At 40.7% G+C, this 19,395-nt stretch overlaps 1 protein-coding gene across 9 annotated transcripts in view; it reads right to left on the reverse strand.

Annotated features, from left to right (window-relative positions):
- The window catches only part of LOC124140137 (FERM domain-containing protein 4A-like), a 214,736-nt gene that overhangs the window by 157,310 nt on the left and 38,031 nt on the right, over positions 1 to 19,395 (reverse strand). The window contains exon 1 of one of the 9 annotated variants that reach the window (XM_046507545.2): positions 6,907 to 7,020. The exons of 7 other annotated variants lie outside the window; for them this stretch is intronic. Coding sequence is in view for 1 of the 2 variants with exons in the window: in XM_046507539.2 (XP_046363495.2) it covers positions 2,053 to 2,088 (36 nt within the window). In the remaining variant the exon portion in view is untranslated. Of the gene's footprint in view, positions 1 to 2,052; positions 3,734 to 6,906; positions 7,021 to 19,395 lie in introns of those variants that run through there. One more of the 9 variants, XM_046507539.2, reaches the window with a different exon arrangement.

Below are 19,395 nucleotides of genomic sequence, written 5' to 3' on the forward strand. Positions count from 1 at the left end.
AATCAAAATTACTCTTCTTACCTAGAGTTCGACACACGTCTACATCCAAAATAGCAGCCTCGTTTGAGCAAGCCCTGGACACATTTCAAAAAAGGATTTTGCTACGATTCAGAACAAACTTTTAGCTGGAAAATATGTTTTCTTGAGTATTATGACAGGAGGGAAATTCTGCTACTAAACGTTCCCTGTTGTACTTTGAGTCAGTACATAATAACAGAGTCAAGTATTTGTATCATCACTTCCCCGAACAGTGTTCCACAGTAAACAATATCATGTTATATGATTGGGTGACTATTTTAAGCGTTGTATCATTCGAACTTGTCTCAAGTGAATAAATGAGAGAGGGAGTATGGTTTTACACCACATTTAGCAATATTCCAGCAATATCAGGGTGGGGGACACCAGAAATGGGCTTTACACATTTTATCCAGGTGGGGAATCAAACCCAGGCCTTTGGCGTGACAAGCGAACGCTTTAACCACAAGGCTACCCCACCACCACCAAACTGTTTTCAAAATGAAGCTGTTGTGGCTAAAGGGTCCCGGGTACTCATCATTATGGAAAAGACGCAGAAATGTCCCGTACATTCAAATGAACAGAATAGACAGACAAAAACATGCTGCATCCCATGGGATGAACAAGGATATTCAGTGTACCAAATTCTTGACGAGAAAGCTCCTGTTAGAAAAATAAGGATTTAATCTAACAATACACTACACCATTTCATTACTTTACAGGAGGGGGCACGGGTGGCCCAGTCGTCTAAGGCGCCACGATTTGCTGTGCAGAGTTGCGTCCCTTGGCCACGCCAGAAACCTAGGATTGTGGGTTAAAATCCCGGTTCGCCCCGATTATGTTTCTAGGTTTGTCAGCACCATACCCGTGCTCGTGGGTTTTACAAAGGTGGTAAATGTCTGAGACCTGCATCACTTCGGGCTTTCCTCACACATTAAGCTGACACGCCATGATAAAACTGGAATACTGTTAAAAGTGATGTTAAACCCAACTCACTCACTCATTACTTTACAGGAGCCTCATATTCCCTGTAAGGACCCTTGGAGTTAATTACTGTGGGTCCCCTGGACCTTCAGTTTTGTAAATCAAGGTAAACCCTGAATTAGCATTAACGAAAATCCTCCTTCCTTCTTTAGGTTAGGAATTCTCAATAACAACCCTTTCCATTTCAATCCATCGTTGCTTCTTTTGATCTAAAACTTGTAAAAAAATATGTGGCGTCTATAAATCACGACATGAACCGTAAATAGACTCATCCATTTTCATAAATCACTGCCACAAAATCGTTTAACAATTAGCAAGTCAATTTTCTATAGTTCCATGACCCCAAATACCAACCACGCAACATTTGACAACATACATCTTTAGTCTTGTGTACAAAGCATGTATTTTCAGCCTTGCAATGCATCTGAATGACATTCCCTCGGGTTGAGAACATCACTGAACACATCCTATCCAGATAGACCTCTCTGGTTCACCCTGCTGGCCAGATTGCCTGCACTGCCATGTCAACACATGTACCTGTTACTGCTCCTCAACAGCTGACAGGGTGACCAAGGGCGTACCCAAGTGGCAGGCATCTTTAAGAGCTGTAGACAGGTTTCTGATACAGGTTGACAGTAGTATATCCAGCTAGTCAACCACTAATTTCAGAATAGTGGTTGCTGTAAAATGACTAGACTTGGGGATGAAACAACTTGTCCCTCAGGATCTCGATGTGTTGGACTAATGGACAAGTATAGCCTTCTCTAACCCTACTTGCCATTCAAGTTATGACTCGCATCAGAAACATTACTGACATTCCCATCTTGAATTGCAAACTGAATTCATAAACCGATAAATTATGATACCTGAGTATCTGTTACAAATACCGAAAGTACTTCAAACAACAAGTGCTATTCTCTTCCAACTGTTATTACAGCACAACATGAAAACAACAAAACAACAGATTTTAAATTTAAAATTTGAATCTCACCTCACCGAATTGTAAAGGGGTCAAATGACAAATAAAAAAATTAATTCTTTTTGAAATCTTACCAACAAGAGGCGACTAGCGCGTCTCCTAAGCGTCATTGTTGTAGGTGTGTATCCAACAAAGTAATGCTCTGCTTGAACAGCGGACGTTCATCTCCATCCCATCTGCATCCTGTCATCATCTCAAGCAGGAACCAAGCTCAGCATCAGGATATTTGTCACAAACTTCATCTTCCTCCAACACAATGCCTCATAGTATCCTCAGCTGTTCTAACTTACACCGTAATCTTCCTTTTCACGTACCCCGTCCACGTCACACACCGATATGCACCAGTAATTACACCATGCAACAGTACTTAGTGACCACTCACCAGCTTCCTCACTTGTCCACTTAATTGACTGGACGCGATGGGTCAATCCCTGTAGTCACGATCAAGTTATACGAGTTGTAGAAGCAAATTTTATCACAATTCATCACCTCTCAGTAAGACGCCTGTTATACAAGTAATTATTCCAAACAGTGGTGATACGAATCTAGTGACGGGAATGAATCCTTACATGGCAAAACCTGCAACATGTTGCTGACATATTGATAATATCATAAGCTATTTTCGTCTCCGCAGCGAACTGAGGTGACACTGATGAACAATAACACTATTGAACAGGGAAAACCTTGAACACATGTTTGTCAGAATACCATGGCTGATCCATAACAATCTCCTTCAGCTTTCTTCATCCACACTGATTTGGAGACAGATCAACAGGCCAATCCTGTTCCTCTTATGAAGCCTTCCCTGTAATTAATTACCTACAGCGGAGATCTCCCCAGCGAGGTAGATACGTCTCTCCAGGTGTCGTATCACTGTAACCTACCTATTACGGCAGCAAACATACCTCACTGCCTCCTCCTCTTTCATCCTCCTCATAGGATGGACCACGGAATGAAAAACAGATCCGTAAATAAGTCCCTTGTATCAGTTCTCACGGTTGTGTTTGATCGTTGTAACCTCGTCCCTCATGTATCAATGCATGTGTTTACCGCCTCTTATTCATATCCTAGTGCAGACAGGTATGCCGGCCTCTATGAATATGCTCTAAAACTCACTAAACCGTAACTGTACCTAGGCAGGCATTGTAAATCAGATTGCACTGTTGGGCTGACAAGGACAGACAGTCATGCTGTAATCGCTGTCATAATGGCAGGCCTTCAACCTCTGCTATTTCACACACTATCATTCCCAGGGTGAAAAAATGTCAAAGTTGACTCCACAGTCGTTCTTTCCACCAAATATCAAATGAGCAATGAAGCCAAAGTAATCAGCTAATGCCTGACAAACACACCATAAAGTCTCCCACCCAATGATGCAGTTGTCTGTAAAATGTGATCCATGGTACATCCTCTCTGATTAGAAGATGAGCATCGTCTTTAACCTGGTAGGAAGTGGGAGACACTCGTCTGACACCTGTCCACAGCTACAGGCAGGCTCCGTACCCCAGGTTGCCGCTCTACTTCCTCCAACCACTTGTTGAATTCAAAAAGAAAAACACAGGAAAAGCGTTGGCAATAATGACTTCAACAGTTGGCAAGACTGAGAGGGGAGCACTGGGTCGGCGGCACAGCACTCTTCCTCAAGGCGTTGCCAAAACTCACAGCCCAATTTAGCCAAACCAGGATAAATTAACAGGCAAAGTGATCCATGTATTCTCAATGCTACAAGTTCAAGATCCTGCACTGCAGACAGTCTGCTCCAGTGAGGTAGAAGCGCTGGATGCTATTCAACCAGTTTATGTATGTAAAACGGCTTCAGGTTATAAATTTCCTCCCATTGTCATTGCCAGCAAGGAGTCTGACCTGGTCCACGAGGTCAGGCTTTGTGTATGTAGCCTAGCTTCTTCTACTTTGGCTATACTCCCCTATAGTTTTCCTCATTCGATACATGTACAGCAGCCTAAGCTACTCATGGCTCCAGTCAGATATTTCAATAGCCAGACCCCGCTGGCTTGACCCAACTTGTATCCATCACGATAAACACCTCTCAACCCACAGCTGAGACACAATGATGCATTCAGCTAATATTGAAAACTGTAGAAAGGAATAACAGTGTTGTAATATCAGGGGGTCCTTGCATCCTGTATTTGAATCTATTGACCCCCAAATGTTTAAGTTATAACACGATGGCTTAGACAAGGACCCCTTGATTTTCATGCTTAATTACGAACACTGAATGAGCTTGTTTGATCAATTCTTGAAAGTACAACATCTTCAGCGTTAGAAATTGGCACTAGTTATACCACTATGATTCCAACAGTTAAGGTATCATAAGGACCAGTAGAAATTTGCACTTTTGAAGGGTTTTGCTATATGTTATCATTATAAGGACTAGTGGTCTAAAACTGTTAGTTTCTAATGCTCATCTTTGGTGTAATTTCAGTCATACCCAAGCTCAACAATCGATGGCATTGTATGATATGCTGAATAAGATTTAATCTATTAAAATTGTATCAAGACCAACTATTCAATTCTAACATCCTTCACAATAAATCCATCTATTGCAGTGAAGGTGTGATCATAGTTATTTGGCCCAACAGGATGAATGGATGGACAAGAGTGAGTGAGTGAGTTTTATATTTTTCGCTGCTTTTAGCAATATTCCAGCAATATCACGGCGGGGGACACCATAAATGGGCTTCACACAATGTACGCATGTCGGGATTAAAACCCCTGACGAGCAAACGCTTTAACCACTAGGCTACCCAACCACCCCGGATGGACATGCATAATCAGAGTGTGGACACTTCCTTCAAGTTTCACACACTGTACTTCCTTTGTCCTTCAGTCATGGAACATTGCACACAGCCACCAAACCTTTCCCTCTATCAACTATAACCTGGGAAGTTAACCCATGTAAAATAATCAACAAAATCACGCTTCAGCACCAATATGTCAGCGTGATCCTCATGTCACATATGATATACGACACATGACACAAAAATAATCAGCTCCTAAAGGCATCGTGTCACATTCATCTTCGTCAACAGGTTGCCTTGACTCTTGATTAATCCCTTACAAAAGACTCTCTATATCAGCAACAATCGGACTTAGGCCAAATCCAAACCAAACATTGTCTTCTACTGAAGACCTTTGCTCTCATGAAAATGTTAAAATGTGTACGTTAATTTACAAGTCTCAATTACTGTTTCGTACAGATTTTGTTTACAGTGAGACCGCGCTAGTCCGGACACTCAGTGTGATTATTCCAAAAACCTCGTTACTCTGAACACCTTGTTTGGAAACGTTGTTTGTCCAGACACCATTAATCTGGACACCTAACTACAGATGATTACTACTGGTTAGCCTTACGTGCATACATACCGGTATGGACATTTCTTCATAATCATGACTCGTTAATCCTGAATTTGCTGTTCCTGACAATTTCTGCAGCAATGCTACCATCCAGGTAAATGGGAATTTACTGTATATAGAAATACCTCAAAAGATACACAATCGTGAAACTTGTTGACTATTTTTCTATAGGACCCACACAGCTTCTTACACTGTGGCATAAAAATCAATATCCACAACTCGAAAGATCCTCAGCAAAACTTCCTGACAAAATCACCAATAAATGATTTCACACAAAATCGTCATCCAGCAAAGCATTGTGAATTAAAAGTAACAAAACAGCAATCAAAGAACGATTAGGACAAAAAGAATTCAAAAAACAATTTCCTCAACAGCGACATAATCTGCTGCTCCCTGAACAATGAGACATGCAGTCAACCATTGGGATAAGCAGAGATGATGTAACAAGTCTGGAACATGTAATAACTGTGTATCTTCGTCTTCTAAAGAGTGTGGTCCAGATGTACAGCCTTGGGCCGTACAGGTAGAGATCAAACAGCAACAGATGGCCCACGTAGATAGCACCAGTTACAGCTAGAACAAAGAGCTTCCTCCATCTTTACGATCATTGCTTCAGGAGGACAATGTTTTATTATCTAGATTTGAATTGAAGGACACTTGAAGCCTTGGGGCAAGAGAAACTATGTCATAGCAGCTGTGAGACGGCCGTTTTCACTGTAGTGGGCCTTGAATAATATATAGAGGACCCAGGTATGAAAAGATGACTGAAAAAAAATTATAAGAAAAAATATTTTACTTGACAGATATAATTTAATATCAATGTTGTATTGATACAATTTTCTGAATATCAATACTTAACTAATGATTCACTGCCACAAAAGTGTTTCTATTACCATAGATTACCATAGTTCAGATGGACAATTGGAAGGCAGAAAAGTTTTAATATTGAAATGGATCAACCGAGTTGATATTTAGCATTAAGTGGATTAATTGCAGGTCTAAATTAATTGCAGGTATTTTGTATACACACACATACAGAATAATTAATGTAATTATTTATCTATACATCAATATTAAAATTTCCAATCAATGATCCACTTTACTCTGTACAAGATGCATATTATCTGAGTTTTTCTAGGGTCGCTATTTGTCTGCAACATTGATGATGCTGGGTTTCATTTTGACTCTTTCATTACCTCGTGAATGTATGATATGTATGACGCAGCTGGCAATCTTCCAGCAATATCACTGCAATTTATAAACAATCCAGTCTGGGACAGACAAACCAGTGGTTGACATCATGAGCACCTTGACATGGTATGAGGACACATAGTGAACCAAAACACATCATCACCAGCTGATCCTCGCTTCAGTCGGCTCTTACAACACAGTCCTGAGGACCTCTGACCCCAGTTTCCCATGGGGCTACTCATTTACTGAACAAGCTGCCCAAAAATGACTGACCATTCAAGCCACATAGTTATCGAGCATGAAGAAAACAAACCTACAAAATCTCAACAAAGAACAAAGTAGCGTTAATCAACTCCAGATACCTGTCAATTGTTTCCTTGCCACGATCTCTATCACGACTGTGGCCCGAGGTCAGCTATTGTGTACAGTTCCCTGACATTCCCCTAGCTAACCTATAACACTGCCCCTACAACTCCTGTCCTTGCGTGACCAGCCCAACAACAATGTCAACACACCATGTCTCACAATGGCAGATTTAGCTGTGACTCATTCCCAATACCCCACCCTTCTGTCACACATGCCACACTGGCCAATGCAGGACTACATCTACACCTGATATAGGAGTCTATGAAAAAAACTTTCGAGTCTAAAGTCTAAAATTGTCGCTTGGCCTCATTTTAGAATGAATATATGGATTTTCTCAACTGATCATACTTGACCAAACAGTTGAAACACCCATGGGGATTCCGGGTTAAAATATAGATCTCCTTTGCTTTTCATGAGAGGTGATTAAGGGGACTGGGTGGTCATGCTCTGTGACTTGGTGGACTGCATGTCAACGCATCCCCAAAACGGTGACATCAATCACCCGATTGTCTGGTCCAGATTTGATTATTTACAGATTATAAGATAGCTGGTATATTGCAGAGTGTGATGCTAAACAAACTAACAATACTTGACAAAATAAAATTTTACAAGACTTGGATTTTGTACTTGACTGTTGAGGCATGAAGAGGCATGAAGAGGCATGAAGAGGCATGTTGACCAATACATCACAATACATCAAATCTGATAAACATGTGGGAAAGGAAAAATAATATCTTTAACACAGCACTCAACAATATTCCAGCTATATGATGGCGGTCTGTAAATAATAGGGTCTGGACCCCACAATCCAGTGATTAATATCATGAGCATCGATCCACGCAATTGGGATACGATGACATGCATAAACCAAGTCAGCCAGCCTGACCACCTGATCCCGTAAGTCGTCTATTACGCTTTTACAACACATGCAACAAGCATGGGTTGCTGAAGACCTATTCTACCCCGGATGTTCACAGGTATAGATATTTTCAAAGCAGGTATACCCTGTCATGTGTACTCCATGGCCTCAGTTTAACTTATCTCAAAGGATTCACATTCCTGGCTGGCAATTCAAGTGTGTTTATCAAGGAGAGTAGCGAGTGAATGGCATTCAAACCTGTTTGCAGATTTACAACTATATCTAAGCCTGGAGGTCCTACTGGAGCAGAGGAACCGCCAGCAGTAGTGATCACATCCTTGGGTGGGATAGCCAGCAGCCACGTCACAGCTGAGACTGTCACTCACTGCTGGTCACCTGGCAAGGTCATACACAGTGGACATTGTGACCATGGTCATGTTACTTTGTTTGTTTGTTTGTTGTTTAACGCTGCAGTCAGCATTATTCCTGCTATATGACGGCGGTCTGTAAATAATCAAGTCTGGACCAGACAATCCGGTGATTGACATCATGGGCATCGATCCATGTAATTGGGATACGATGACATGCATCAACCAAGTCAGCGAGCCTGACCACCCGATCCCGTTAGCCGCCTTTTACGGCAAGCATGGGATGCTGAAGATATATTCTACCCCGGATCTTCATGGGTTTCCATGTTACTTGTATCACAGCAAGCATGGGACACTACAAAACTGTTCACTGAACTAATCATCTGTCACGACTGTAACTCCTCAAATTCTGACATTTACAGTTTAATATTTTATGCATTTCCGACAACTCCACTCCCATGTTGTTTTACATAGAGAGTGAAAACTTGCAGTCAGACATTCAGAATGGGTTCCAACATGTGCTGATTAGAACATCAAACATGGCACTTCAAATTTGGATATTCATACATCTATTGTGACAGTAGCTGGGATGAAATAAGACTTTTCAACTCTCCCTGCATTGTATTGCACCTATTGAAATATTTGAAGTTTTGTCAAAACCAACAACAGCATTTTTTCATGATACAAGAGAAATGATTCTGACCAATCACCTCATAAAACTAAAAGGTTTTGTGAAAACTTAAATTACTTGACATCGGAAGGAAAAGAAATTTTCTGCAAAATAGAATGTAGATTGACCCTAAACAGAATATTGATAAGTAATAGTGTTCTATCAATATGAATCAAAATACACATACACAAACCAATTGATTTCTCCAGTCTGTCAATCTGCTAAACCATTGATCAATTCTGAGATTTGAATCCATTCCAAACCCTACATCAAACCAATGATTGATGCTCGAAACTCTCCTAACAGCCACTCTGTAGATTTAAATCCAAATCAACAAATCACTTACTCCCTATCCCCAGCTGTAAACATTGCAAATTCTCCTGCAATGAAGTTACACGAGAATTCAAATACCGCTCCCAAGAAATCAAATTACACCTGCATCCACAACTTGATTGGAAACAGGTGCCCAACAAAATGTAAAGGGAAATAACTCTGTTATGACTAACTCAAATTCCTCCCAGCTGTAAATGTCACCTAGTTGAAAACACTGAAACTGTGCTTGACCTGATTGGCTAAATTCAAAAGTACAAATAACACATAACAAAACAAGGAAGAGCCTGTGTCATAAAGAAACCCAATGCTTTCAGCCAGATCTTGATCATAGTGAGGAATTTTGCACTATGCGATCCTATTATCTAAAGCCTATTACCCATGTCAAAAGGATTTTACAGCTTAAAGATTCAACATGATAGATAAGCTCTATCACAATATCATTATCACATGCTAAATCCTACAGAAGGAAGCCCCAGTGTTGCCATCAGACTTGCCAAAATCTCATCACTCAGTTCCATGTGTACATGTGTTCCCTGCATGAATGACATCAACAAAGACAAGACCACCACTGCAGTAAGTGCTGCCCATTATACAGTATGTATAGAGGCTGGCGGTGGCCTGTGACAGAAAGTCGTTGTATCACTGCTATGTTCAGGGTATTTATTTTGGGACCTACATTAGGGGAACTGCTGCACTGGATGCACCAACCACATTCCACAGATCCAGGGTGAATGGCAAAAAGCATGTGCTGGACTTTCAAAACCCATAGCTTGCACTGCACACAAAATACAGTTGTAGAAATAAGATTACCTAAAACACAATACAGATATGCCTCAATTACACATGTTCTTGGCTGTGGTATGGATACACTGATGATTCCCAATTGACCTGTATGAAGCACATACTCCACTTCTTTGGGGATCTTACATGCAAACCATTACTTGTATCATAACTGAAAACTGATTTCACAAGCAATTTGTCATTTTTTCACATTTCCAAGATCTCTGCCATTTATAGACTTGCACAAGTCTCTAAGGTAATAATTATTAGTTTAAATCATAATTTCTAGATTATATAAATATGAAGAACAAAAAGTGACTGGATTATTGTCTGCTTATCTAGACTTGCCTATCATGAGGATAGACTTACTATACATCCATGGACTTATCTTTTAGTACAGCCTTGGAGCAAGGCTATGCCATTTACTTCAGGACGAGTTCCTTGATTTGAACAGTATTTCTGATCTTTCACAGCATATTAGCTTTTGAGGGAGGAAAGTCATGATTGAGGTAATAGGCGTTTACTACTTTGGTGAAACCCACAAGCACAGGTGTGGTGCTGACAGACCAAGGACCATAATCAGAGCCAATCTTGGATTTGAAATCATGGGATCCTGGCCCAGGTAAGGGACGTAACCATGTACAGCAAATTGAGTGCTTCAGGCAGGGAGACCACCCATGATCTCTGGCAAATTTGAATGAGGCAGCTAAAACAATGTGAAGTTTTTATTACACACATCAAACAAGCAATTACCGGCTACCCCAACATTGAGATAACGTGCACAGATCACAATGTCTAGACGTAGACTGGAAACGGGCAGCAGCCAGTGCAAACCTAGGCCATCATCTCAGCATTAAGACTATATTATATCTCCAGGTTCAAGTATGGAATAACGCTGTACTAAGACTGTGACAATGTGTTATTTTATGCCTCAGTCAGCAATATTCCTGATATATTACTACTGCCTGTAAATAACCAACTCTGACCCAGGCAAAACAGTGGTTGATGGCATGAGCATCAATCCACACTGGTTACCATGACAACACATTCAGTTAACACAATGTAACCACCCAATCGTCACTCATGACAATCACCAAATACTGGGATCTAGCCTGTATTGACCGAGAAAACAAGAAGAGATGCTAAACCCATATTGAGACAATAATTGGTGCTGTACAGTTGATCAAAATATATCATATCTTGCATTGCATTTCATCACTCAAACTCAAAATCTATAAACCTTCCCATCACAAGCTGAATTATTGATCATTCAATGATTATTAATTAGTTGTATACATGTGTGGCAATGCCTGCAGCGAGGTCAATAACTTGTCTAAAGTCTGTTTGTTTGTTTATCACCGCACAGTTTTCCAGCCATATGACAGCGACCTGTAAATAATCTTGTCTGGACCAGACAATCCAGTTATTGATATTGATAACGATCCACACCGTCGGGGAACTGTTACCTGAATGACACGCAATCAACCAAGTCACAGAGTCAGACCATCTGATCCATTTGGTCACCTCTTACGAAGCCTTAAAGGGTTTGTCAAAAGTACTCATCAAGTAACTGGTGATGCTTTCTTTAAATTAATATCACATCCTTATCATATGTGGTTCAAAATAAAGAAATAATTCTGCAAAAAACACAAATGGTTGGCGTCCAGCATAAATTTATCTTCTTTTCCAATGTTACAAATTAAAGGGGGGGCCAAGGCTCCTTGAGGTTTTCCCCTGTTGCATTTGAATCATGGTACCCCTAAATCGTTGGGGCCAGCATGCGGGTATAAAAGAGGGAGGGGGGTGCCCTCCCAGTATGGCACCAACTGTCTTAGGGCTAAGAGTAGAACAACATTGAAATAAAATGAGGGTTCTGAGAGGATTCCTTGACTTTCATGCTTAATTTCAAACACTGATTAACATGATTCAAGATGAGATCAGCTAAACCCTTCACAGCTTCCAGCACATATTGTCCTTAATACTATGTCAACAGATGAGATTGCAAATAGTGACCAATCAAGTTCCAGCACATCAAAGCACAAGTGCTTTTTACTCTTACCAATCAATATAATCAATATAATCAATAATGTCAACATAATTCTCATAACAGTTATTGTCTATAATGATCTATATTTCTGACGGCAATTCTCTAAGCTGATCAATTAATCAGTTTTTGACACTGACAAAATGTGTCAGTGATCCACAGGACCAGTACCAAAAATATCTGCTGGTCCTGTTGAATCTCTACTAGACACAATGGTGCTTAGAGCTAATACTCGATCTGTTGCTGATTTCAGAAGTGGCACAAACTTAAATTACTTTGACCTTTCGCAAAATAACAAGAACCATCATTTCCTTAATTTTACTGGTCCTAAATATACTAGACTCGGACCAGTGGACCAGTGTCGAGCACTGTCAATGAACTTTTCTTCCCGTACATGTAGAAAACATTTGGAGTAATGGCGTTTTTTCACTCTTCACAACGTTTAGATATGGACCAATAATTAGCCGTCTGGAAATCCTAACCTAATTCCCCACAAACCCCACTTCTGATATAGTTCATTTCTATTGTCTACTAAATCATTTTTCCACCAGCAAGCAGCTCGCTTGTTCTAGTAATTGAATATGGAAATCAATTAATCAATTTTGTTGTACTCAGTGTGTGAAACGCTTTGCTGAACAAGGTCGTGTCTGAACAATTACAGTGCCGACCCACATCGGGGACACAGTATTTGGGGCATTAATATGAAATCCATCAAATAAACAAAAACATTTTCTAAACCGTGTGTATCTAATTGTTGCGCAAGAACCATAAAATTTCTGAAGCACTGAATCAGACATGCATTTTTCATAACACTGCATTTAATGGTGAAAACATGGGGGCTTCATTTCTGCTGTGTCTCGGCAGTTCAGTGACTGAACTCTTCTTGATTGAGTGTTACCCTTAAGATCCATGTTCCATGGGTTCTATTGTATCTACTCTCACAAACAGGAACCAGGGGAAAACTCAAAGAGGTCCTTCAGAATATTCAGCTCCGTATTCAAGTGATTATTTTCTAATTTAGTCCAAGAGTTACGAATAGCTCAATAGTGAGGGAATGAGGGAACAGTATTTCAGTAATATCACCTTGATGTGGGAGAGAAAGCCTGAAGTGATGCGGGTCTCAGATGTTTACCACTTTGGTGCAGTGTTTGAAATAACTGCCTGCCCATGGCTGGTAACTTTTCTGTCGGGCTGCATGAAATTTGCTTCCATCTGCCTGACTATCTGGCAGACATTGTTTTGACTACTTTCAATTCACTTAAATATAACTCCTTGTAGATTCTCAAGTGATTGTTTGCATTTTTTCAACTGAATCAACATGTGATTTCTCTCTTATTTTCTGCAATTTTTCACTATTCATATAGTCTGAATGTGAGCAGGTAGGACATTGAAGATGGACAGGCAACACTTATGGGTCACCCGCCCAACTGTCTTGCAAGGTTCTAAAATGATTTCAAACGCTGCTTTGTTAAAACCCTCAAGCATGAGCATGGTGCGACAAACCTAGACACATTAGAACACAAGATAAGTTTCTTGCATACCTCAAGCAAACTGTCCACCTGCGCCCCACTAATAGCTTTATAAGCAACTCTGTAAAAGTCCAACATATCGGGAAAAAACAATGAATGCATCAATGATAATAATGATCTATAATCACAGATAATCACTGCAAGCTTGAAATTGAATAAATTCCCCAGAGACGCAGGGTAGATGAATGTCATTCATCAGACAGGGAGACAATACGTGGTTTCTTGGAGGGACACTGGTGCAAATTAAGCTTGCTATACAACTTCCAATCTACCAAGCTCTGCGCATCACAACCAGGTCAGGAGGTCTTCTGGGTTTGGCTGCAATAGTATTGGAATATGGAGGACCTAAAGTTATGTCTTCTTACATTTGAGTTTTGACAAGTATTAAATGACTATGGGCAATTATTTTCATAAATGAGTTAGTATGCGTAAGATTTCCCACCACTTCAGCAAACATCTTGCATGGTAGCATTCACCTTTGGAGAAATTAATTTTATGAAACTACTCTCCTGTTTTACACAGACCAAAAAATGCTCGAAATGCTGGACACCAATATTAAAAGATTGCTCAAATTCTATGCATCAACATATCTTGCCAGGGTTTTATAAACGTACACAGATTGATGGTATCACTGTATACAGGGCTTTACCTTGAACTACAACACTAGGAGTCCTGGGGCCCCCCAAAGATTGATTCCAAGGGTCAATTCAGGAAATATGAAGGTCCTGTAAAGTAGTGAAATGGTGTAGTGTAATCATGGTAATGTACTGTAAGATTTGAAAATTACTTTAGTTAAAGGGCCTTTAATTTTCTTGTATAAAATTTGGTACAATGAATATTGTGCATCCTTCGCAATGCAATGCAATGTATTTTTTTGGCTAGTGTCCGTTCTACACATTTGTGCGTACTGGACGCACACGTTTGCGTCATGCAAAATGGTTATACATTAGAGAGCCCAATGCTGAGGGTAGTCCAGGATGAATGGTCTTGAACAAACTGTTTACAGGCAAATGTTGAGATGAGTCATGCACATAATGCTTATATGATGTTGATCATATTACAAAATACACTGCTATGAAATGCAGCAGATGGTTAGGACAAAGTACCTGTCGTTCTGCATGAACAAGGCCGAGAACGTGATAACAACGCTAGCTCGAATGTCTTGTCTACTTGTTCTTAATCGATGTCAAACTAAATCATAAATGGAAAGATGGTTTTGCGTATAAAATTAATGTGGCAACCCTAGTTCTGAAGTCGATGATGAAACCAGCCCTCAGAGTCCCCACAACAGTGCCTTCTGGTCCAGGTACAAAGACCTACTTCATTCAAGTCAACCTGAGTTTGATCAAAGGGAGCAGATCAACCCCGTCTGATAACATTACAATAACATGAACAAAAGCCTTGATGAATTAAGTCTGTTCCAGGCCGACACAAAGACATTCCAATTATAATGGAGAACATGATACAGGCCAAGGGAAGAAGGTGACCCAATCAACCTGGTCCGAATTAACACGGCCCAAACTATAGTTTGTAGAATATAGATGAGGAAAGGCGTTCATCAACACCACTAGCTAAATGCTAATCTTGCTACCAACTTCTTGGTCACCTCACAACATTATTCCAATATTCCACATTCTCCAATAATCATGATAATGACAAAACTATCGTTTTCCACAATGTAGAATTAAAATAAGATCCTTTTACAACCACAACAAATTTGAGTGCAAATATGTTCGGTTTGATCCAACAAAAAAGACTACTTGGCATTTTGACAGCGACAGGTTAGGTTCCAAGGTAAATTACAAGCCACAACAGTGAGGCACACTCCCAATACAACTTCACTTTGATCTGGACGACAAGAATGTAAGGGAATAGTGAAATAGATGCATTATCAACATTTCAAACCTAACAAGCCATGTTCATGTTTGTGTGAATTTGGCAACAAGGCAATATCATCGATAAAAAAGCTTTTAAACCTGCATTTTGTGAAACATGAACTCGTTTTCAATCTAATTCTCAACCGAAGCATAACCACAGATTCGCCATCCAATCCAACAGAGGCAATGTTTAAGAAAGGGAAGACGGTGTAAGGATCGTCTTATCGCATCTAACTGAACTTACAGCCCACAAAGGACAAACCCAAATACTTCACACTTCGGCATGATTGATAACAATGTTTAAGAAAGGGAAAATGATATTGGGATTGTCTTATCACAGCTATCTGTACTTATTGCCCATAAATGACAAATACAAATATTTCACACTTCAACATGATTGATCAGAACAAAGCAAGCATCATTCTTCAAGCCTTTATCAATACAACAAACATACAAGCATGGCATGTTAGTGGGAACAGGACTCCAGGCTTTATTACTCTCCTTTGACAAGTTCAAACAATGAGCATATGTCTACTGCCCTGTCATATTCTCATATTGCTTGCTTCAGCCATATTTAATCACAACTGTATGGCCAAAGACCGATCCCAGCCTGGGGCCTGGTATTCAATGCTTGACCACAGGACAAGGTAACGATTTACACTGTAAGCAATAGAAGCTTGTACACATATTGAGCTAAAACAAGATGGAGAAAGGGCTTCCTCCAGCCTTTTATCCTTTATAAGCCTAGCTTCAGCAAATAAATGTGTCTTTCATTCTAAGTGTGCGAGATAAGCCAAGGGTTTTTGGAACTCTCCTGCCTGTAAGGAAAGAAAATCTTGGCCTCGTGCTAGTTTTTGCCCTGCGGGATATATTGCATGGAGAGACAGAAATGTTTGAACAGATAAAACTTCAATAGACAAGATCTTGAACCCTACTTTGGTGTGTTTGACCTACGGTCTCTCCCAGTGGTAATAGTGATGGCGATGGCACTACAGTGACAAAAGATACTCATGAAAAGGCTGCTTGGGACAACATGATGAATTTGTTTGATGGGTTTGACAGGCCCATTTCTCAGATATGTGAGCAATAACATTATACATCCATTCCATGATAAAGCTGAGGACAGAGTGCCATCCAGTCACTACCACCTGGTGCACTGGGGAATATTCCTGCCATATATCAAGGACAGGGCTAATAATAACCTTCTGCTCCATCATAAAATACACTGACATCTGTAAATTATAAAATGTGCACATCAGCACTTGTTAAGCATGAATATATTTGCATGCTCTGTGGAATCAGTTATTTTTGATGGCACAGTGGTTGCAGGTGAGGAATAATATATAATCAATAGTGACCAACCTAACCACCTGATCCCGTTAGTCGCCTCATACGACAAGCAGTCACCGTTTACGGCAAGCATGGGTTCCCGACGACCTATTCTACCCCGGTGTTGTGAGTGAGTGAGTGAGTATGGTTTAACGCCGCTTTTAGCAATATTCAAGCAATAACATGGTGGGGAATACCGGAAAATGGGCTTCACACTTTGTACCCATGTGGGGAATTGAACCTGGGTCTTTGGTGTTATGAGCCATTGCTTTAACCACTAGGCTACCCCACTGTCCCCACTGTTGAGTGAGTGAGTGCTGTTTTTACATATTGTTTCAGTATACACTTCAGAATTTCCATCCTTTGGGAGCATTGAAACCAGATCATTTTCAAACCCAGTTGTTCACGTATGAGTCAAACACTGCCACAGAGGAGCTACTCTCCCTACACAATTACCCAATACTTAGCACATGTCTGCTGCACTGTCGTATTCTCATACTCATGTTTGTGTGTGTGTACTGGTCTGGACTAATGCCGACTTTATAGTGCTTAGTCCACTGAGATACAATGCTGCAGTTTAACATGTATACCCTACTCAGACACTGTGAGTACAATGACTCCAAGCCCACCAGTCCTTGTTTTTTGCCCCAAAATGCCGAGAGCCAGTCAAGGTAACAACAAGTACCATCTTTTCACATCTTTTGGTATGACACGGCTGGAGATTGAACCCCCGACCTTCTTCTCTCTGGGCGGACTCTACCACTAGACCCGGGAGGCGGTCCAACATACAGAAGTGGGTCCACCACACAGAAGTGGGTCCACCACACAGAAGTTGTCACATCATCACTTTCCCATCCTGTGTGTGAACCAGCATCAGGTGGGCCTGGAGGACAATTCATGTACATTCGCAGCTACAAACAAACATCAAGTTTCCCATCCATCATGTTGTAAAGAAAAGCAACGCGGGGACACGTCATCCTCCCTGCATGTTCAATTATCCCTAAATCTATCAAGGAGATCTGTATACCCCGAGTTGTGCTGACTCCAGGTAAACATGTTGTTGTTGTTGTATTGTTGTTTGCTGTTTAATGCTTGTTTAAGTCTGAACCAGACAATCCAGTGATTGACATCAGGAGCATTGATCTAGGTAATTTGAATACAATGACATGCATCAGGCAAGTCAGCGAGCCTGACCACCCGATCCCATTAGTCATCTCTTATGACAAGCATGGGTGCTGAAGACCAAAAGAATCAGACAATGACCTAACAGGACACTGATGTACTGATGTTCCAACCCTTAAATCTTAGTCCTAGTCAATCATATTCTTATAATCTATGCATGCTCATTACACTGCAGGAGAAGTTTGGCAAGACCCGGGCTTCAGGCCAATGGTTCAACTTGCAGATCACATAACAAGTCCCCATGCATACCCTGTAGTAGAAATCAGCAAAGTCAACATGCTCCTGTATTCAGATTTCAACAGATACTGCCCAGGGGGTATACAAATTCTGGGGATATATATATATATTCAGTTATATCATGTTATCACATGCTTATCTGATCTCAGACCATGACAATAGAAAACATTTGACATTAAAAATTCAGAAGTCCTGGGTGTCCTAAAGGTAGAGGTTTTGGACACATTGTCCTCAATGTTGGACACGCCATCCTAGACTTCCCTCTACATGGGACACCACATCTTGACATAGCAAAAACATCCTCCACATTAGAGAAACTGTCCTCAGCTTGGTACAAACTGTCATAAACAATGGACATCTATTCCCTACATAGGACAAAATGTCCTCTGTACTGGACACCTTGTCATTGGCATAGGACAAAACAAGCTTAGAAACTAATTATTAACTTTCCTCGTTAGTCAGGATGATCTGCTTCAGAGATTACCATCTACCTAATGGTAACAAAGGTACCATCTTCCCGAGGCAAGGGAGTTAACTGACTACAAAAGTCAAGTTTCCACCCTTGCCAAACTAGGCTGGAATTACTGGGCTCGATCGTAGCGCCACCAGTGGCTATTACGAGTTATGTCCCTTCTATGCCTCTCTTATGGACCAATCTCGTGTTACTTGCATTTGCGTCAAACAAAATGGCAGCGGCCAGTTAAGACGATCTGATATCGATAATCAAGATCTATACTGTGATGAAACGGGTCTTACATCGCGAAGTGCATCAAATCACGTGAGTATCTTGAAAATGCTTTGGAAATCCTGCAATCGACCGAAATCTGCATGCCAGTTTACGAACCGGATTTCGATTTGGTTGGGTGATTTTGATTGGACTATGCATAGACTCATTAGTCCAGCCAAAATATAACTCCATAATACCAGCCTAGTTCGGCAAGGGTGAAAACTGGACTTTAAAAGTTAGTTAACTCCCTTGCCTCGAGAAGAGTGAGTGAGTGAGTGAGTTGGGTTTAACACCGCTTTTAACAGTATTCCAGTTATATCACGGCGTGTCAGCTTAATGTGGGAGGAAAGCCCGAAGCGATGCAGGTCTCAGACGTTTACCACTTCGGTGAAACCCACGAGCACGGGTATGGTGCTGACAAACCTAGAAACATAATCGGGGGCCTCGAGAAGATGAAGAGGTGCAGTCCATGAGGAAATATCACTGAGTCCTTCCTGAGTTTTACTAGTCTCTGACTAGCAGATGTATGTTTATTCTGAATGCTAAGGAC

This window comes from Haliotis rufescens, unplaced genomic scaffold (genome assembly GCF_023055435.1).
Source record: "Haliotis rufescens isolate VD_foot unplaced genomic scaffold, xgHalRufe1.0.p SCAF_23, whole genome shotgun sequence".
In the NCBI taxonomy this organism is placed as follows: Eukaryota; Metazoa; Mollusca; class Gastropoda; order Lepetellida; family Haliotidae; genus Haliotis; species Haliotis rufescens.